General features: G+C 42.0%; 1 protein-coding gene across 1 annotated transcript in view; it reads right to left on the reverse strand.

Moving 5' to 3' along the window:
* The window catches only part of PLEKHG7 (pleckstrin homology and RhoGEF domain containing G7), a 46,089-nt gene extending 34,063 nt beyond the window's left edge, over nt 1-12,026 (reverse strand). The window contains exons 1-2 of the mRNA XM_040978057.1: nt 11,361-12,026; nt 2,105-2,109 (exon numbers count right to left, since the gene is read on the reverse strand). Coding sequence (XP_040833991.1) covers nt 2,105-2,109; nt 11,361-12,026 — 671 coding nt within the window. The remainder of the gene's footprint in view (nt 1-2,104; nt 2,110-11,360) is intronic.
* Between the last annotated feature and the right edge of the window lie 10,452 nt (nt 12,027-22,478).

Genomic DNA, 22,478 nt, shown 5'->3' on the forward strand with positions numbered 1-22,478 from the left:
CTTGACGGTGTGGCTGACAACTCACTGTAACCTAACTTCATGACAATCCTGCATTTATTTTTTTGGAAAGACACAATTTAACAAATATCCTTGAGGAATTTCTCCCTCCTTCTCTCTCTCTCTCTCTCTCTCTCTCTCTCTCTCTCTCTCTTTCTCTCTCTGAGTCTTGCTTATTCTTTGCTTCGGATAAAATTGTGGACCCCATTAACTGGGCGTCTAATGGAGATTAGCAGCCATTAGGGCTTGACAGCCATCCCCCTGGCCCTCCCTCTCCACTCCCCATTCAGAAACCCCAATTCAGTCACGCTTTCACTAACCCTGAGTTGCGTTGCCCCAAGCTGGTCAGATCAGAAGGAACTAATCCCATGGTTGCTGGAATAATCTTGTCTCCCTTCAGGTACCAGGACTTCTCTTTATTCTGCCTTCTGCTGAACATCTGAAGGTCCATGGTGTGGGCTGGGGCAGCAACAATTCAGAGAATGTCGGGAATTCTCCCCCCACTGCTGAGCAGGCCTCCAGTCACCCAACAATGAGGCTGCTCTCTCAGGCTGTTGAGAAGATGCCATCCAATAAAGCTCAAGTGTATAATTTTGTAGGCAATACATTAGTCTGGATGGATATCATGCTCATTTAAGATCAGCTGTAATTCACTCAGCACTGATTCTTCCTTGCCATCTGATATTTGCCTTATTATCATGTTAATTTTCCGGGGTCACTCTAGGAAATATGTATTAATATTCTCCTAAGCCAGAGGAGCCTGAGGCTTTCGGGCCTGGGAAAGGAACTTGGCCAGGGTCATCTACGTGTAATGAGTGACAGAGCCAGTCTTGTATGCAATAAAATATGATTGTCACAGAAATTCACAGCTCACTTATAAACAGCATGGCAGAGTGTTCCTGAATTTGACAATGCTGCTGAAAGTCAATATAGCTGATTATATTCAGTAATAAAAAAATAGTTGATTATTTACAGTAAAAAATTTTTTATCACTCATTCAACAGCAAGTATGATTTCCTTTTTTTACTTTATAAAGTAAATCATCGTATGACAAGACAATCAAAGATGTGGTTAAAAGTGTACAGAAAAATGTGTTGCAGAGGAAGGCATGTCAGCATTGATAGATAAAAAATATTCTTATTTTTCAGAATTTTGAGTTGTTTGCAGTGTTTTCTGTTTTAAAAATCATTGGATTTTTATTTATTTATTTTGTTATTCTAAGAAGGTGTACACTGAGGCCCAGTGCAATGGCTCAATGGCTAAATCCTCACCTTGCAAGTGCCAGGATCCCATATGTGTTTAAGTTCATTTCCAGGCTATTCCACTTCCCATCCAGCTCCCTGCTTATGGCCTGGGAAAGCAGTAGAGGATGGCCCAAACCCTTGGGACCCTGCACCCACATGGGAGACCCAGAAAAAGCTCCTGAATCTTGACTTTGGATCAGCTCAGCTCTGGCTCTTACAGCCACTTGTGGGGAGTTAATCAGTGGATGCAAGCTCTTTGTCTCTTCTCCTCTCCATGAATTTGATCTATCTTTCCAAAAAAATAAGTAAATCTTAAAAAAAAAAAGAAGGTGTTCATTGGGTTTTCAAAATCAAATATGCAGGTGTGACCCTGAAAGACTTACAAGTATAAAGAAGACAGAAAGATACTACCAGACATTTTAAAGTACAAAATATTTTTTTTAAAGTTGGGTATAATGATAATAAATCATTTTAAGTAAGAGGGAGATGTGAAGAGTTTAATGGTGTCCCTACCCCTTACAAAGCAATATGCCCACATCCTAACTCATGTAGCTAATGAATAGGACCTTAAATTGTTAAAAGGGTCTTAGTGAAGGATTTTGAGGTAAGATTATGCAGAATTGTCTGAGTGGGACCTAAATTCAGGGACCACTCTATGTGAGACACCAAGAGACAAGGCATGAGAGCAGTGAAGGCAGAGACAGAGATGATGCAGCCAGGAGCCGAAGAATGAAGACAGGCAAGGTCCTCTGCAGGCCTGTGTGGCTGAGCTAACAATATCACATGGGATTTCTGGCCTCCAGGGCTAAGAGAGGATACACTTTGATAGTTTTGAACCACTTGGTTTGTGATAATTCTTTTACTGCAGCTGCAAGAAACTAACCTGGCACAGCACCATTATGCAGCAAGAGCAGTGAATGTAGCACCTAGTTTCCTGGCTGATTGGCATTTACCAAGTGTATTTGACCTCTGATTGTCCATGTGTGAAAAACAATATGATGCAGAGATCCTTTCTGTTTCACACGATCTCATGTCGTGGTTGAGGATTCAGGAGATACTGCCAAGTCCTCGTCGGGGACCAGTGAGTCCCCGGGGGTGGTCTTTGTGGCAGTATGTGCTACCTTGGCAGAAATGTTTGAAGGCAGATCACTGAGAATGCGACCCCTTTAGAAATGTGATAAATAGATCATCAATAATTTTTTAGGGTTTATTAATTTTTATTCGAAAGGGAGAAGGAGAGAGAGGGAAAAATCTATCCACTGTTCATTTTGCAAGTAGTTAAAATGGACAGAGCTGAGCTGATCCAGAACCAGGAACTTCCTTCAGGTCTCCCACTCAGGTGCAGGTCCTAAGGCTTTGGGCCATCCTCGACTGCTTTCCCAGGCCATGAGCAGGTTGCTGGATTGACAGTGGAGCAGCTGGGACATGGACACATATGGGTATCCCATGGGATCCTGATACATACAAGGTAAGTAGTTAGCCATTGAGCCATCACACTGGGACTGATCATTAATATTTTAAAATATTAATTCCTGCTATTTTTAATTTTTAAATGAATTCCTGCTATATAATTTTTAAATAAATATTCCTGCTACACAGTGGCTTCAAACCAAGAACTATTCATCTTTCATTTCCAAATGCAATTGTTAAGGATAAAATCACGAAAGATGTTCGAAAATATAGGGATAATAACTTCCCTAGAAGGATACATGTGCCTTCATGGAATAAAAGCATTGTTGAAAGTAGTACATTTTGGATAAGTAACAACCTTATGCTTTCCTTTGTGATATGTGTCATAGTTTTTTAGTGAGTTCCACTCCTGAGAATCTATAGTCCTTGTCTGAAAGTTAAAGCTCATATAGGTTTTTTTTTTTTAAGCTAATTTCTTTTCATGAATTGTTCAAGACTGTTAAAATGTCCCATTTGCTGGAAATCCAAGCATGAATGCAGGATGGATGAGGAGCTCTGAGCAGTTCCTGGGCACTATTCCATCAGTTTGGAGTGGACAAACAGGAGCCATGTCCCTGCTACACTGATTTCAACAAAGAACAAAGGCACTCCCAGGAGTCTCAAGGTGTATGGGAAACACCCTGAGATTTGACCTTTGGACTCAAATCAGCATTATCATTGAACACACACATGTTCCCATCACCAGGATAGCTGCTGCTGCCTGCCTAAAGTTCTCACCTGTCTAGGACACTTCTGTCATCTCTGGATAAGAACCAAAACACTTTTCAATGGGTAGTTGTGGTATAACGGATTAAGCCACTGCTTGTGATGTTGGCATCACCTATTGGAGTTCTTGTTTGAGACTTGGCTACTCCTCTTTTGAGACAGGTTTCTGCTAATGTGCCTGGGAAGGTAGCAGAACATGTGCTAAGTACTTAGCTTCCTGCCAGCCATGTGAGACACCAGCATGGAGTTCCTGGCTCCTGGCTTTGGCTTGATCCAGACCTGGTTGCTGTGGCCATTTCAGCAATGAACCTGCAGATGGAAGACCTCTCACTTTCCATTTCTCCCTCCCCCTGTCACTCTACCTTTAAAATAAATATTTCTTAAAAAAGTACATATATATCTTAAGAAAGCTAGAAAGTAGGATCAAGCGATAAATATTTGCAAAAATTCCCAGAAACCGAAAGTACAGTCAAGAAATAAGCACAGGGCCCAGTGGCACAGCCTAGCGGCTAAGGTCCTTGCCTTGAATGTACTGTGATCCCATATGGGTGCCAGTTCTAATCCCAGCAGCTCTACTTCCCATCCAGCTCCCTGCTTGTGGCCTGGGAAAGCAGTCGAGGACGGCCCAAAGCCTTGGAACTCTGCACCCACGTGTGAGACCTGGAAGAAGTTACTGGCTCCTGGCTTCGGATCAGCACAGCACCGGCCGTTGTGGTCACTTGGGGAGTGAATCATCGGACAGAAGATCCTTCTGTCTCTCCTTCTCTCTGTTTATCTGACTTTGTAATAAAAACTTTGTTTTAAAATAACAACAAAAAAAAAAAACAACAAAAAAAGAGAAATAAACACAGAACAATAAGAAGAGTAAGAAGAGTTGAAAGCATCTGTATAGAGACATGGACTTGGAAGAGAAAGTTTGTAACACACAAAGAGGTACACGCAGTTTCCCCTACAGGGCATGTGCAAATCTAACTGACCAATCGACTTTACTTTCTCCTTCCTTAAGTATTTATTGAGCTCCCACAGGTGTCAGGCAGGATTCCTGCCACTGGGTGTGAAGCAGTGAACAAAACCTATTCTAGAGAAGCTGATTCTGGTGGAAGAACAGAGAGAGCTTGTGCTCAGTTTTGCTGGACCAGGGAGGTCCCGCTGAGGCCCTGGTCTTCTGAGAGATGAGCAATATACACGTGTCTGGTTGATGCCTTCCCCACAAGCTTTCAAGCTCTGAGTGAGGTGGGGTAGAGCTCCTTCCTCTCAGTTTTCCAGAGTTGACAGCCAGTGCCAGGCATATAATAAGGTTTTAAACACAGTCTGTGGAGGATATATTTGTATTTTGAACCTAAGTTCAGATGTGTCAGATATACTGTGACCAATTATTTAACTCTGGAGTTTCAGGATACTTTTATCTTTCAGCTTTTGTTTATCTTAAAGGCTGAAAAAGATAGTTGATTCATCCACTGGCTCCCTCTCCAGATGCCTACAATAGCTTAAGCTGGGCCAGCTGATGCTTTAACACCTGGAATTCAACCTTGGTCTCCCATGAGATTAACAGGGATTCAAGTACTTGAGCCCTTGATGGGGGCAAGGCAGGCAACTAGTTAGGCTAGTGGACCTACAAGGCACAGGTCACCACCCCATGTGCGATTATTCTATGCTCCTACTTGTCCCTTGGACGGACCTCCCCTCCCCTTTATTAGGATACTTGCTTCATCTGGGACCTGGCAGGAAGGTGCAAATATGAAGATTAAGTTCCATCTGGAATTTTATGGGAGCATAATAAGATATTCTAATGGCTTTATGCCTTCAGAAGCAACCCACTCGGACATCAGGAAAGAGGCCAACAGCTCTGTGGAGCTCTCTCCATCTGAAATCAGAAATAGAGGAAGTGAAGGTGAACCCTGTTTCCCCTTTTCCGTCTGCGCCCACTCCCCATTCACAATGGATATCTCTCTGTGTGGGGCAACGTAGGTTCAGCTAGGCACATGTTTCCTTTCTCTCATTTTGAATAAAAGTGACTTTATATATGGCAATACCAAGAGTTCCTATCTTTGTGCATGACACCCCATTCCACCAACAGTAATTATCAGCTGCCTGCCGGGGTGCCCATTAGCAGACAGCTGGAACTGGACACAGAGCTAGGACTTGAATCCAGGTACCGCAATATAAGATCGGACATCCCCAGGAGTGGCTTCACATTACACTTGGCCTGCCCAAAGAATATTTTATGAAGTCAGGAGTCTAGTGCGATGGCTCGATAGCTAAATCTTTACCTTACAAGGACCAGGATCCAATATGAGTGGGGGTTCATGTCCTGGCTGCTGTACTTCCCATCCAGCTCCCTGCTTGTGGCCTGGGAGGGTGGCAGAGGATGGCCCAAAGCCTTGGGACCGACACCCTTGTGGGAGACCTGGAAGAAGCTTCTGACTCCTGGTCTGGATCAGCTCAGCTCAGGCTTTTGTGGCCACTTGGAGAGTGAACCATTGGATAAAAGATCTTTCTCTCTATTTCTCTTTCCATAAATCGGATCTGCCTTTTCAATAAAAATCCCCCCCCCCTTTTTTTAAAGTTGGTAACTTGAACATGTGAAATTCTAAACGCTATCTATAAAAATTAACTGGCTATTATTTGAGTTATTACTTAACAGTTCAAAGGTTTATGAGGTGGATATTCTTTGTATCTCTACTTTATGGATAAAGTTTTAAAATGCCAAGTAAATTGCCCAAGATCTTGTAGCCAGACACGATGTAAGATTCCAACTCTACGAACTTAACTCACAATATGCTGTTCTCCAATGAATCTGATGTTGGGGTAAGTTTTACTTGGCATTCAATATTTATTTTTCTAATTTCTTCTTCAAGTTAGATACTCCAATACATTGTCAATTGTTTTTTATGTTAGTGCTGCCCCATTTGCTCATTTGGATATATTTTTCCCAAATAATTGCAGTCTTTATATTCATGGAAATATAATATCTATATTTCCCTTCCCAGCTTCAGGGCTGATTTAAAAATTAGGTGAGACAGACATCTCTGTGAATATAGAATTTAACTAAGGCTGTTGCCATAGTGGGCTAAGGTCCTGCCTGTGGTGCTGGCATCCCATATTGTCACCAGTTCTAGTCCAGGCTGCTATACTTCTGATCTAGTTCTCTGCTAGTCTGGGGAAGCAGTGGAGAGTAGCCAATTCTTTAGGCCCTGGTACCCATGTTGGAGATCCAGGAGAAGCTGCTGCTTAGGATCAGCTCAGCTTTGACCCTTGAAGCAATTCAGAGAGTAAGTCAGCTGATGGAAGATCTTTCTCTGTCTCCCCTCTGTATATCTGCCTTTCAAATAACAATAAAATAAATATTTTTAAAAATTAAGGGAGCTGGGAAGGGGGGTCTCCATCCTCAAAATTTCCCTCACTTGCTCCCTGCTGGTTAAAATGCCATCAACAAAGCTTCATGGCTTGACTTTATGCCATGTCCTTTGTTTAAATTCAAATAGACTGGAGATAGATAAGATATTGTGACCTGAGCATTCTGCCAGCCTTCATCCTTCCTTCACTCATATTTTCCTTTGACAAATGTTTTTGGAGGTGGATTGTAGTGAGCTGGGTGCTGGATATTCACAAGTAAGCAGAAAATACTCTGTGTATTCTGGAAAGGAAGGAAGAGAAGTGAGATCTCCAACTACAGGTTCACTCCCCAAATGCTTGCAACAGCCAAGACTGGACCAAGCTGAAGCCAGGAGCCAGGGGCTAAGTCTATATCTTCCACATAGAAGGTAGAGGCTTAAGTACTTTGGTTTCCACTTGCTACCTCCCAGAGTGTCCATTAGCAGGAAACTGAACTGGATGTGAATACAGGCAAGAAGATAGGCAGAAGTCAAAGGAAGTTCTGGAGGAAATAGCACTACACCTTCGCGAAGGCCTGCTTCTGAAACTTAGCCAAATTGCTGTTGTAGTAGAGCCACTGTTCAGCTCCAGGGCCAGCTGCAAATATCCAACATGGCTGCTGACTGTTTTTGCTGCAACCTGCAGTAATACTGTAACAAACTACCATGGCTGATAATCACATTCTCATGCACGTAATGCCATGATATTTTCAAGACTTGTGAAATGGCCAGAGATTGAGGTACTGCCCAGTTTCTGAATTTCCTAGAGAGTTCCTCTGGAAGCCTTACTCCCTAAGCCTACAGATTCCTTAAACAGATGGGCTTAGAGCCCCATCGGTTGCATCTGGAAATGTTTGCATTTCTTCCTGTTGCATACTTGCCTTGCTAATAAATTTTGTTCCTCTTCTAACCTTTAACCAAATTTCTTTGATGTGGGAGAGAAAAACCTGTAGTCTATGTCCCCTGCCTTATCAGAAGCAGGCACTCTGATATCACATGTGGCTGTTTGAAGCAGTGATTCTACCACTGTGTCATATGCCCACTCCTTAATGAAAGTTTCAATTTGGGGAGCATATGAATGTGATAGAAATATAGTACAGTGTTTACATGCTGTTTTGAAGCATTTGTGAGGTACAGAAATGCTCAAAAGGGAGGAATGGACTGGTTCTATTTGCAAAGGTGAGACTACTTTAAGAAGTTAGAGGGCCTGGCATGATGACTCTGTGGATAAATTCTCATCTTGCACACACTGGGATCCCAGATGGGTACCAGTACATGTCCTAGCTGTTCCACTTTCCATCCAGCTCCCTGCTTGTGGCCTGGGAAAGCAGGAGAGGACGGCTCAAAGCCTTGGGACCCTACACCTGAATAGGAGACTTGGAAGAAGCTCCAGGCTCCTGCCTTTGGGTTGGCTCAACTCCAGCTGTTGCAGCCACTTTGAGAGTGAGCTAGCAAATGGGAGATCTTTCTTTTTTGTCCTTCCTTTTCTTTGTAAATCTGCCTTTGCAATTATATATATGATTTATTATATATTTATATATAGTAAATATATTTATATATTATGTACACATATACTATACATTACATTATATATCATATATAGCATTATAGTATATAATAATATAATATATATGATATAGCATGGGCATAATATGTTAATTTTAATATGTATTGCATTATATAGTAATATAACATATGCAATATATTATATATAATAATATATGTCTTTTAAAAGTTAAAGGGAATTGCAACTAAGAGATAAATTGGACATGGATGTTGTTGACATGGTGCAGATACTGCCCGAGATGCCTGAATCCATTATGAAGTGTCTGGGTTTGAGTTCCAGCCCAGCTCTGGGAGGTAGCATGTGATGCCCAAGAACCTTCTGCATGGGAGTCCTGGGTTGAATTCCAGGATCCTGGTAATGGCTTGGCCCAGCTCAGGTTCTTGCAGGCAACTGGGGAGTGAACTAGTGGATGTCTGCCTTTCATTCTCAATATCTAAGTTAATTAATTTTGAGAGATAGTTAATTTGGTGGAAAACAAGTTGAAGTCCATGCATATGAGAAGTCTTTAAAATATTCTTGGAAATCAGTATTATGCAAAAGCTACATGTGGAAAACATTATGTAGTTTCAACTCTGAAGCCAAGATCTACTTCTCACTCACTGATACGTACTTTTTCTGTCACTCAAGTTTATTTAGATCAGGGAAAAGAAACCCTGGCTACCCTTTTTTACAAGCCAGAAGGCTGGAGGTTGCTCTTTTCAGATTTCTTTCTCTTATTCCCTATTGGCTGTGCTTTACAATGTCTAAGTGAAATTTTATAAGTATCTCTTGCAATTAGATATCTAAGTTGTTAACTTCACTTCTTTCATTATAGTTTGATCTCTCTTCTTCTGATATCTGAGCAATTCTTCTGCTCAAGTTCATTCTCATCTCAGTTGCATGTGTACACATCATCTCATCAATTCATTCAATGGTTTCACACCGTTTTGAGGGTAAATAACAAAATTTCAAAACATCTTTTTACTCCCTGTATGAACTGACTATAATCATCATCATCATCATCATCTTTCTCTGAGACCACTGTCTTTTTCACTTTGATACATCCAATGTAAGAACATTCTTATCTTTTGCAACTATGAAAGATACTGTGCTAGTAACCTCATTCCACCAGTCATTATATCCATTCCCTTTGCTGTGCAATATTTTAGTGCTTTTTCACTGTTGGTGACATATAATTCTTCGACCCTGAGTTGAACCTCTTGTCCTGCTTTGGCAAGTCAAATTAGGCAAATACGGAGCACTGGGTCTCAGCAGTGTTGCACGTTTCCTCTTGTCTTCTTGACCTCTTTTCACCATAAGAACATGCGCAGGAGCCTCCTGACCCAGTGGGAATGAGGACTTGGAGGAAGGAACCACACAGCTGAGCCCAGCCTAGATCAGGTGACTCCTAGCAGACATGTAGCTTTGTAAGAAACACTGAAGTGTCTAGTGGTTTAAGTATAATGGGGTATTTGTTGTGTAGCAAAAACCAACGGATAGACTAACGAATAATTTGCATTTTTCCTGTGGTTTTGTGAATACCCTCTGGCTTTGCTCATGCATCTAGATAGACTAGGCTTAAAGTCAACAAAGACTGCAAAGATGATATCATTCTTACTGCAGGAATAGCAAATTACTGCTTGAGGAGTGAGGACAAGTAATAAGACAATGACTATTTCACCCAAGAACTCTTCTGTGAAGTTTCAAACAGAATGAGAGCTTTGCTGCCAATCCCACAAATTGGAGAGTCTGAAGTGGGCATGGACTTTTCCTTTGCTGCTATAGAAACTCTGTGTCCCTGGCTGGGGCAGCAGATCTGCCAGGGAGCTGGTTTTGGATGTGACACAATCCACTTGCATTCTAGATAAGGGCAAAGTCTGTCGTACAGACATTTTAAAGGTCATCCTAGATTTAAACAGGACAGGTTGTCCCCTTTATTTTTGCTCTCTGAATTTTTCTTGAAAGGCCGTTGCTTATTTATGGTTGTGTTTTTTCTTTTTCCATTTTCTCTATCAGACAAAACCTAGTATGAGGTGGGTATTAATTAAGTCACAGAACCAGAGCCTTGACAATTCAAAGGGAAAACCAGGAGTGTATAACCAGTTCCCAAAAGCCAGTGTGCTCTTAAAGGATGCTCTGAAAATTAAGACTCTTACTCCCCTACGATGAAGAGATACTTGGGTATAGAAAAACCGAATGTGTTGATCGCTGCACCAGTGGGTACCATCAAATAGAAATAAAGATATAAAGTGAACAGTTAACAGATGTCATAGCACTGGAAAAAAGATGTACATACCTGGATCGATGTTTTTTTTCTACCTGAAACAAAATTTAAAAATATTTGTTTTGAGTTTGCTTGAAGTCATCCAAATCCCAACACAAATATTTGAATGTAGAAGCAATGAGCTATCCAAGCTAGAATATTTTTGCAGGAGGTTTGTTTCTTGGGGGGATTACAAATAAAATATTGAATAATTTTCCCTCCTTATTCTTTAAGGCAGCTACATCAGGTCATCTTTGAATGAAGTACATTTGCAGGAGGGCCACGGTCAGTGTCCAAGTTCTGACAGTGCACCTGCAGCCTAAGGTTGGGGGAATCCTTTAAAAAGTGCTCTCAGGATATAGAACAAGGTAGCTTAGACCACCATTGTCTTTCTTCTCTCAAGTGATTGTCCTCCTTTTATTTCAGAGCTATTTTTTCCTAATCTGTGTGTTCTTCCAGCTGTGACTTTCTTTCTGTCTCCCATCATTGTGCTATGGGTAGTGAGGCAGGAGATTAGACAGGAATAAATGAGCTGGGAGATTTTCCCAAACTTCTGTCTCTGCCACCCTGCACTGTGACTCCATCCCCTTGCCTGCCTATTCAGTATGTCCTTGTTATCCGTGATGCATCCTTATCTCAGACTAGGAAGGAGCTGGCTCGACTAACTCATGGAAGTTAAACTCCTTGTGGATATGCCTTAAAACTCCCTACAAGCCTCTCATACGCTAAACTCTGCTTTTTGTACTCAGAGAGGTCACTACCTGTGTCCCCTGAGGATTTGGGTGACGTGAGGTGAGCAGAGAAGCCTGCGGAAGGGGCCCCTCATGGATGGTCTGAAGCATGGGCAGGGCACACTCATCAGAGGGTTTGGCTGCGGGTTCAAGTGAGTTGCCAGTGTTGAGCGCTCTCTGCACGGAGGAAGGCAAGCTTGTCCCTGGTGTCAGGGGTGATGTCAGCTTTGGAGAATCCTTTGGGTTTCCAGGCAGACTCTTGGAAAGATTGTCTGTAGGTCCCCCAAAGCTTCCATCGGTGCGTGTATCTAAGGCATCTTCCCGGGGCGGTGAGGGCCACGTCCTCCAGCCCCTGCCCCTCAGTCTCCTCAGAGTGGGAGAGGTAGAAATGCGGCCCAGGGCTTGCCGGTCAAACTGGAGAAGATTTCCCTGGTTCTCTTGATGCTTATTGGATAGGCTCCCCGACAGTGGCCGAGGAGCGGCCTCTGTGTCTTGTGGCTGCTCTTCCAGGCAGGGTGGTTCTGCCTCTCTTGGGAAGCAGAAAGAATCTTCTGTTGGGTGTGGCCAGGAGTCACAGGTGGAGGCGCTGTCCTCCGCCTCGTGCTGGGCTTGCACCGGTTCTTCCCTTGAAAGCGACTCTGCCTCGGGCAGCTCTTCATCCTTTTCCGGAGGGAAATTACGAGTGGGTCCCTGCATCTTTAGTGAGGAAGAACAGGCTGTGGGCACTGGAGGAAATGAAGGAAACTGAGGTGAGAAAAAAGTGTCTACATTTCACAACTAAACTCCTGATTCCTCATACGAGATTCATAGAGCCCCGTTCACTCTAGTATCCCTTACATTATTATATTTTGAAGATAATTAACATGTAACTCTAGCCTTTTCGCCTAAATAGTCGGCCATGTATTCTGAGATCAGCAATGATAGTTTCAATAAGTCTATAATTCCAAAACAGATTCTAAAATAAAATGCATCAATTTGGAATACTCTGTGAATTAACAGTCTTGGATAGTCAAAATGAAGGATAGCTAATAGTTCCCATTTTTAGTGATACCTAATTTTAATTACACTAATAACCAATTTTTGCTACAACTTTTTCTATACTTCTTCAACTTGAAAAATAGAGAACACTGGAAATGAAAACACTGTTTTGCCCTGACCTCATTATTTTAACTATCATTCTGCACCATGGTGGAATGCAATGACAATTATTCTATTTACTGTAGTTCTCCAGAGGATATAGTAATTGGTACAGGTTTTTATAGCATGAGATTATTTGGTTCCACACTAAGTGGCTCCACACTGATGCACTACACAATTTTTATTCGTTAGTTCTCATGCTTTGTATACTTGCCTATAGTCTGTCTGGGGCACCAAAGTTCATTGAGTTTGCATAGGAAGACTTAAAGCTATTCAGTTTGCTTTTAGCAGCAAAGAGGAGCACAATGCTATGACACTGTCATGACTGTGGTAACATTGATTTGGGAAACTTCATGGTCACTTACATTGGCCTGCTTCAAAGTCACATGAAACACACTGGATCAGGATTTTAGACTCGAGAATTGTTGGAGGAGCTAGTTAGAGAGCAACTGAAGTTGATTCAATTCATATTTGCAAAAGAAATCCAAAATCCTTAATGGTAGATTTGCTTTAATATTTTGAGTAGAGGTCACAAATATAAGAACCTTAGATGTAAAACTATAATGCATGAGGTGCCTTTTTTTTATGAACAGGGTGAAGGAAAACTAGCTAGAAAACTTAGATTTAGTTAAGATATGGCTGAACAGATTTTGGTTTTCGATGGCCGATTTCTGGCTGCTGCTCTGCAGGTTGGTAGGAGCCTTGCTGGAGACACGGTGCTTAGGTCTCTGCAGGCCTGGAACACTTGCTGCTTCAGGAAAGAGTCATTTCCTCATTTTCCCAACAAGCAGATGGGTGAGTTGAGGACTGGAATTACAGGTACTTTCACACATGTTTACAGGCCTTGGGTTCTATTCTCCTTGACAACATTCTAGGCAGCAGTAATAGTGAAGGAAAGTTTGCCAAGGTGCTTGCATAATGGTTCTATCAGAACTCTGAGCCCCTGCGTTTTCCCTTTGGCCTTTGGCTTTCTTCAATCCTCCTTTGAGGGGAATAGAAGAGGTGTTCTGGCTTCCTTTCCAAGGATCCTGTCACAGAGCTTTGACCACTGAAGGACTGTTTATGTTCTGCTGGATTTAAGTGTCGTTTAAATCACTGGCCAGTTATCTTCAGGGTCAGACTCCAGGCTCAGCTGTCAGGAGTAACAGCCACACAGGAGGAGCTGAAAGTACCATAGGGCTTTGGGAGGCGGGCTGTGGCTGAAACAGATCTGGTTTTTCTTTTAGCCACACCACCACCACCCAGCTCTGAAACCTTGGACACACCACTCCTCTGCCAGCCTCTGCACAGAACTTACGGAAAGAGCATCAGCCTACTTTCCTCATAAGCTTGTTGCAAGAATTAAATGAGATAATGGCTGAAACTACCCTTGTTTGGACAGGTGAAGATTGAAAAATTAACCATAAATACTTTCCTGCCAAGCCTTCTCCCTTATACTCTCTGAAAGACTGGATCTGTACTTGATTGTTATAAAGAAAATCCACTAGCCTTTGGCCTCCCAAGTTCTATGAATCCAGCAAACACCTACTCGCATTGTTGGGGAACAATCTCACCGTACCAGAAATTAAACCATGTGGATTAATGATTCACCGGTTCTAATGAAATCCGGAAAGACCAGTAAGACAAGACTGAACAAAGCTGGGAGCAACAGGATCGGAACAAAGGGAAAGTACAAGACGGAAATTCAGAGAGCAGTTGAAAGTTGCCTTCTGTACCTGTTAGGTGGTCTGCCTCTGAAAGTGCCATTGTCCAGGTGGGTTCTGACAATCCAGAGTCAGCATAACCACAGGGGGAGCTGCCAGGTAAAGGCTGGAGCAACAGGTGGCACACTGGTCACCTGGACCCTCCCTGGCTGAGTGCAAGCAACCTTGATAGGAAATGAGGAACTGGCCTCTCCCACTCTTGGAGATTTCCTAGTCATTTGTTTATGAAAAAGCCTAAAGGGAAGCATGTTCAGAATTTAAGCCTGCCTAGGAGTCAGGTGATTTGATTGCACTGAACAATGGCTAATCCAATCCAGAAATACACAGAAGTGTTTTTTTTTTTTTTTTTAACATTCCCTTAAGGTGTTCAAGAATTATCATTGATAGTTCTGGGAGGAAATTTCTAGCTTTCATTCTTTGAACTGTGAGAGTCACTCACTCCTTGGAATCTCTCCTTGCATCTTAAAGCATTTTGTGTTTATCTGTTTTATTAATAAGATGTTTTCATAAGCATTGAATAATAGACAAAACAATCATGGCTTCAGGAAACACATGCATGAACATTAATTTTCAAATTATTAAAATGCAAATGGAAAAATATTTGTGTCTTCTAGCATTCTTACTAGATCAGTATCACGAAGAATATCTCCAGGAGGAGATGATGCACCTGCGTGCAACACGAAAACCAATTTCTATACATTCCTTATAAGAACAAATTCACTGTAATTCTAATTAATTCTAGTTTGAAGTTTCTATTGCTTCAGATCATTACAGACACTTACTGCAGTGCTTCCCAAGCTGCGATGCTTAGATGAGCAGCATTAATGTCACTTGGGAACTTGCTAAAGAAGAAAATTCCCCAATCACAAATTCTGGGGAAAGGGAGGTGTTGGACTCACCGGTTAAGACACTGCTTGAGATGCCCACATCCCAGATCAGAGTGTCCGGTTCAAGTCCTGGCTCGTTTCTGATTCCAGTGTCTAGCTGCTTGTGTATCCCAGGAGGCCACAGGTGACGGCTCAGGTACTTGACTTCCTGCCACCCACGTGGGAGACCCCAGTGGACCTCTTGGCTCCTGGATTTGGCTTGGTGCGGTCTTCACTTGAGTCAGTGGATGGAAGAGTGATCTCTTGCTGTTTCAGTCTCTCTCTTGAATAAAATGCAAATAAATGAACAATTTAAACAAAAATAAACTCTGAGGGTGTGGCTAGAACTCTCTGTTTTAAGAAATCCTTACATATGTTAAAATTTCCGTAGGGGCAGAAGAGGCCTTATGATAACCTTAGCCTTATGATAACCCTTGTCTCAGTGTTTAATTCTCATACTGGTTTGTTAGAGCATCATTTACTTACAACATTGATAAAGGAGTTTGTCTTGCCTTCATCCGTATGGCCGCAATTACTTCCACTAAGACAAAGAAGAATTATCAAAGAATACGTATTTTGTCAGCATGAAACCAGCATAAAAACAGTCTGAGCTCTTGCCAAGCCTCTCTCGAGATGAGTTCCTTGACTTCAGGAAGGAAGAAAAATTACTAAAGTCTTTTAGTGTTTAGTTTGTGAAAAGAAGGTCGTCCCTTATCCACTAGTCCCCTCACGTACTCATGTTGTAAAACTGTCTCTCTTCGGGGACAATGATAGTGGAATATTTTATTCCAATGCAAAATTGTCCAACCTCTGGTTGTAACTTAAACAAGAAAATTAAGTGTCTACGGAAAGGTCACAGAGAATGATCGGGAAAAAATAGTGCCGCTTGTAGTGCCGCTGAACCCAAATGGCTGGAATTTTTTACCTGCATGTTGGCATCAGAGTGCATTCTGTCTGTGATGGTACACTTGTGATAAATGATGTTTTTCTTCTTAATTCATCAAGGAGAGAGGGACAAGGAAGCATTTTGGGTGAGGGCAAAGCTCTAGGGTGAGTCTCTCCTTAGAGACCCTAGGGCATCTCTGTTGACAGCAAATGTTGGGGGTGGGAGGGACACTCATTTCTCAGTGTGGGCCACAGAGAATCTCTCTAACTGCAGGGGGAACCAGTTGCCTCATCTTTTACCTTGAGATGTTGTGGTTGGGGTAGAAAGCCACTTGGGGTCATTAGGAGTATGAAGTCAGAAGGGTAACAACAGCTGTTACCGTATCACAATACAGCCATACCTGGGGGTTGTGATGGTTCTCTGGCTTTTCAAAGCACTTTAATTCAACATTAGATTTTAGAGAACACAATGGGAATACAAAAAATCAGTGTGGCAGCACTGCATCCGTGTACCCACACTCTCAGATATGTCAAGGGCCCAGACAGGCTCGCTGTTTCACACTGCAGAACTTCATCTCAATCCAGTTCACCTCAGGCTGTGCCACTCCTTGTGGTCTCTGATGCAGGCTAACATTGGTGCCTGTTGTATTTGTGGAGCTTCGTTCCTTCCAACAGCATTATAAATAATGACCATGTACTAGAAATCCATTCAACTGACAGGCCAAAAAACAAAAAATCATATGTTGATATTGCTGAGGCTTATGACTCTTCTGGGCATGGTGTGATAGCCTAGAGGTTAAAGTCCTCGCCTTGAACATGCTGGGATCCCATATGGGCACTGGTTCTAATCCCAGTGGCCCCGCTTCCCATCCAGCTCCTTGCTCGTGGCCTGGGAATGCAGTTGAGGACGGCCCAAAGCTTTGGGACCCTGCACCCGTGTGGGAGACTGGGAAGAAACTCCTACCCCTGGCTTTGGATTAGTTATGTCTCCAGGATCCCATAAATATGTCTAATTATTATTTTCAATTATTAAAATCTTAAAAGTGTTATTGCATATTGCATATATGTATAAAATGTACTATATCCCCAAAATATATAATTATGTCAGTGTTTCAAAAAATGGTATGTAGAGCCCAGCACGATGTCTCAGTGGCTATTATGTGCAGAGGGGTGCCAGTTCAACTCCTGACTACTCCACTTCCCATCCAGCTCCCAACTTGTGGCCTGGTAAAGCATTAGAGGATGGCCCAAAACAGTGAGACCCTGCACCCTTGTGGAAAACCAGGAAAAATCTGGCTCCTGGCTTTGGATCAGCTCAGCTCTGTCGTGGCTACTTCAGGGAGTGAACTAGCAGACAGAAGATCTTTCTTTTTGTCTCTCCTTTTTGTAAGTCTGCCTTTCCAATAAAAATAAATAAATCTTTTTAAAAAATGACATGTAAACTGTGAATCTAGAAAACTTTCAGGTTTTTATTTTCCCATGAAAGTTTCCTTGTGCAAAGAAAATTCTCAGTTAAATTTATGTGTTCTGCTCCTGTTCAAAGAAAGGCTTAAGTTCCAGCCACAGTGCTATTTAAGATGGAAAAGGCATGAGCTGTTGGTTTAGTTTTATCAGTGGTTTCAGGTATCTGCTTGGCACTTTGAAGGTATCCCCCACAGAGGGAGCTGTGATAGGAATTACTTAGTTTGTCACAAACCGAGGTACATGATTAACACAACCGTATTTTCTAAAAATCAAAGTCGAATAATTAATGAGGTAGTTTCTTTTCTCTGTTCCTAGAAATGTCTATTTTACAGAAAATTAGCTCTATTTTTATAACTCATAAGCTATTCTGGTAGCCGCTGTGGTTGTTCTATTTGCTATTCCATGCAGTGGGACGTCTTTGCTTGGCTGGTGTTGATTTATGAGCAGGAGATGCTTAGGCTGAGTTCCAAAAAAGTAGAATATGAGTTTATTCTAAAATATCACAAGACAATTGGAAGAAAAGTGAGAAAAACAAAATAAAATCATCAAATTATCTTGTTTGGTGAATGTAAAAGACTACAAGATACATCCATGGGTTTTGTCACAACCAGAACATGAACTTTGTGTCATTGAATTTCTGCAGCATCAAAAACTCCCCGGAATGTTAAGGCCTCTGAACTTTTTTTTTTTTGCAAAGGTCCAAGTCTGAGGCCTTCCAGCATGGCTGCTGTTGTGTTTCTGCTGCCGATTGTTTCCCTCTCCAAACAGATGAGCTTTCCATTGAGATTGCATGTGTTTCCTACACGTTCATTGTATGTCCATCCACCCTGAGGACTAGAATATCTAACCTTGACTAAGCCATAAATGCTTTTCAATCTCTGGGCTGCAGCAGTTGACTTAGGAGGCAGGCTTGTGAGCTAATGACTTGCTTATCTATGTGAGCTAAATCAGAGTTTAATCAGTATGACTCTTGGGAAATTTGCTAAGAGTACTAGATGAAACACTCTATCCTGATGGGTATGGAACAAGAGACATGTGGCCATAGAAACAGTTGGAAGATGTCATGAAACTATATGGATGGAAGTGCCAGACTTTATGAGGATTCCTCAAAAAGATTGTAGAACATGTATATTAGAAAAATACCTATGGATGGATCTTAATTTTTTTTTACACCATAATAAATTTGTAGTGACTTATTGTAATAACATATCTGAACAGAATCCGGGTTGAAGCACCAAGAGGGATAGATACTCTTGAAGACAGGCTTGTAAAGACAGTGAGAGACAGAGATCTTCCATCTGTTGATTCACTCTCCAAATAGTCACAGTGCCCAGGGCTGCAGGCAGAATCCAGGAGCCAGGAGCTTCTTTTGTGTCTCCCAGGTAGCAGGGGCCAAAGCATTTGGATCATTTTCTGCTGCTTTCCTGTGAGACATTGGTAGGGAGGTGGTTTTGGAAGTGGAGCAGCTGGAATTGAACTGGAATCTGTAATGGGATGCTTATGTTGCAAGCAGCTGTTTCAAACATTCTGCCACGAAACTTGTCCAGGCTTCTTCCGGAAGGCCAGCAGGCAAAGTCTTCTTATACAGTCTGATAAGATGTCTCCTCCCAGATATACTGTACTACATAGTCCTCTGTCACCTGCTTCTGTCAGTTAGAAGCAAATCACAGGTTTCACTCAAACTGGAGGAGAGGCTGTTACACAAGAGCATGACTTGTGCCATTGAGATTTTTGTCTGGCTTACACGTTGCTAAGCTAAGATGTATCTCCTCTCTTTATATTAGTGATTACTTTGATACCAGATTGGCCTGAAGAATTATTTTAAGTGCTCTGAGGGAGAGAAGCCAGAGTAAGAAAGTGAAAATAAACGAAGCAACTGAACCTCACAGAAAGCTGTGAAGCAGCCCAGGTTTCACTGCTCCTGGCTGCCCTGGCTCTGCACCAGGCTTTCTGGGGTTGCCAACATCCAACAGAGGCACTGTGAGTTAATTCAGCCACTTATTTTCAGCATGAGTTGCCTTGGATTGTACCCTGATAGTCAGCAGAGCTTCCCAGTAGTGCTAGACTTACATGAATGCCTTTGTTCATTGTTGACAGAGCCAGCAGCAAATTGTCTACCTTGGAGAACAGGCTTCAAAATATAATTCATTTCTGAATTGCACTGAAGTCCTAAATGGCTGCTGATTTACTGAGTACATTTCATTCAGCTCAGCTCAACCAGTTTTTAGTTTTGACATCCTTAACCCTGCCCTCAACAGAGGTCTGTCTGGAAAGAAGCTAATGATTACAGTAACACTTGGGAATGGGTTGCAGAATCTTGATGGGGAGAAAACAAACCTGTGGGTTTATATTTTTAAATGTAGTAGAGGCACAGCAGGTAACAAGGCTGAAAGTTATCTGATTGCTTGCTCTTCTTGAGATTCAGGTCCCATTCTAAGACTCCGTGTGGTCTGCCATGCTCTCACCTCAGTCATAATTCCAGCATGGTTATATCAAAATCATCTCCACAGTAGCCAGTTGTGGTGTTGCCAGCAGGTAAGTAAGGTTTCAAGTGGAGGTAACCAGAAGCTGCAGGAATCCTGGTAATGGAAAGTCATCAACTATTTACTCCTTTGATAACATCCTTGAGGCCAGCAAAGATAGTGGAGGGAAAAGAAGCAAAATGTGGCTTGTGACCAGACGCTAACATTTCTTTCAGCTGGTTGAGTTTTCTCAAAGGACAATGTTGAAATTTTCTCAGGTAAACAGACTCTGAGAAGGGCCATGATACATTATATTTGGATGTAAAGCATTTTATTTTTACATTTATTTATTTTTGTTGGAAAGGCAGATTTATGGAGAGAAGGCTAGACAGAAAAATTTTCTTTCCACTGGTTTGCTCCCTAAATGGCTGCAATGGTTGGAGCTGAACCAATCTAAAGCCAGGAACCAGGAACCTCTTCCAGGTCTCCCACACAGATGCAGGTGTCCAAGATTTTGGACCATCTTCTGCTTTCCTGGGCCACAAGCAGGGAACTGTGTGGAAAGTGAGCAGCCAGGACATGATCCAGTACCCATGTGAGATCCTGGTGTTTTCAATGTGAGGATTAATCAATTGAGCCATCACACCCAGGTCCTGTATATAAAGTGTTTTATAAATACAGTATGGGGAGGGGTTGGGGGAATCCCAGAGCCGATGAAACTGTGTCACATAATGCAATGTAATTAATAAAAACATATATATATAAATACAATAAACATTGTTTCCAGAATAGTTCCCAGTCACTGTTTAAGATGGAATCTTTTGATGACCAAAGAATGTGCTACCAGATATTTCTTGTTTCTTTAGCAGGCAGGATTTTTTACAAATCAGATTTAAAGCATTATAATGAGTAATTGATCTGGGCCTGATATTCTATCAATGGTCAGAACATTTGCTGAGGAATGAATAGTGTTCAAGAGCAATTATATCAATTACATAAATAGACATTTGCAGTTTTTTGGTTTTATTTTTTTCAGCAAATGTTCCTGCATTTGTTTGCTTTATGTTTAGTTAAACCATGAGTCATCAAACAAAATCAGGGAAGATTCCTTGTATCCAGTGTACAATGTTGGAAAACCCAATGATTTGTAATCCTAGTTTGTGTTTTTCTAGGTAAGGGGGGGCGATTCTAAATGTTATGTGCTTTGGCTTTAATACCATATCTAATATGGGTGCTCATGCTCTTTTTCAAGGAAAGATGAGGAGGGCTGAGGGCTGAATTGGCATTTGGGTAGGTCAAAAGGGATCAACTATATTTCAAATCAGTTCAAGAGAATAAACGTGTCAGGCAGGGGAGGATAGAAATTTATTTATTTAAAGAAACTGCTTTTAAAAGCTTATAAATCATCATGCTATTATTTTTATTCAGTCATATATTTCATCTTTCAGTATCATTGAGTATACTGTGTATACACCTTTTCTTTCAAAGATTATTTTTATTATTATTTTCTTATTGGAAAGGCGGATATACAGAGAGGAGAGACAGAGAGGAAGATCTTCCGTCCCATAATTCACTCCCCAAGTGAGCGCAACGGCCGATGCTATGCCGATCCGAAGCCAGGAGCCTCTTCCAGGTCTCCCACGCAGGTGCAGGGTCCCAAAGCTTTGGGCCGTCCTCGACTGCTTTTCCAGGCCACAGACAGGGAGCTGGAAGGGAAGCGGGGCTGCCGGGATTAGAACTGGCGCCCATATGGGATCCTGGGCATGCAAGGTGAGGACCTTAACCACTGCGCCACCGCACCGGGTCCTGTGTATACACCTTTAAGCATTTCATACTGTTCTGTAAAATGGAATGGCAATAATGGAATCATGCCTCTATTAATCTCACTGTCACTAATTTACAGTGGAGTGTGGTTGTTCCCCTGATCTTTTTCCCTTTCATTCAAGTTGGTTTGATTTCTCTTTCCCTCTTCCTGGAATAAAGCTCAATTAATTAGAGAACTACTTTTCTAAAGATTTACTTTGGAAGACAGAGTTACCGAGAAAGAGATTGAAAGACATATATTTTCTGTGGTTTATTTGTTATGTGATTGAAACAACCAGGGCTGGGGCAGGGCACAATCAGGCTTCTCAAATGCCATCTCAATCTCCTACATGGGATCAGGGACCCAAGACATAGGCTGTCAATCTGATGGTTTCCCAGGTGCGTAGCAGGTGGCTTAATAGGAAGTACAACAGCTGGGACACAAACAACTGCTCACATGGGATACCGGTGTCTAAGCTAACAGCTCACCCATTCTACCACAGTGTTGTCCACTGTGGTAGAATGTGGCTACCTGTGACTGGTCAGAAGGTGACCGGCATCACAGCCCAGGCCATTCAAGAATTACAATCTGTTTGCTGCTTGATCTCAAGCTATGAAGATAATGTTAACTGGGATTTACCATAGTTATTATTACGAAAGAGCATCTGCCCCAAAGTGAAGCAAGCTCAGGGAATGAAAACAATGCCTGTGGGATGCTAAAGTCATTCTAACCTATAAGTTGGATTGGGTAAATTTCTTTCACTAGTAACCTAAAGGAGCCTAACTAATAATAAGGAAGTAACACAGATGTGGAGATGTTCAGTTTAT

The sequence above is a fragment of the Ochotona curzoniae genome, unplaced genomic scaffold (genome assembly GCF_017591425.1).
Source record: "Ochotona curzoniae isolate NIBS_2020 unplaced genomic scaffold, NIBS_Ocur_1.0 contig_1014, whole genome shotgun sequence".
NCBI classification, from domain to species: domain Eukaryota; kingdom Metazoa; phylum Chordata; class Mammalia; order Lagomorpha; family Ochotonidae; genus Ochotona; species Ochotona curzoniae.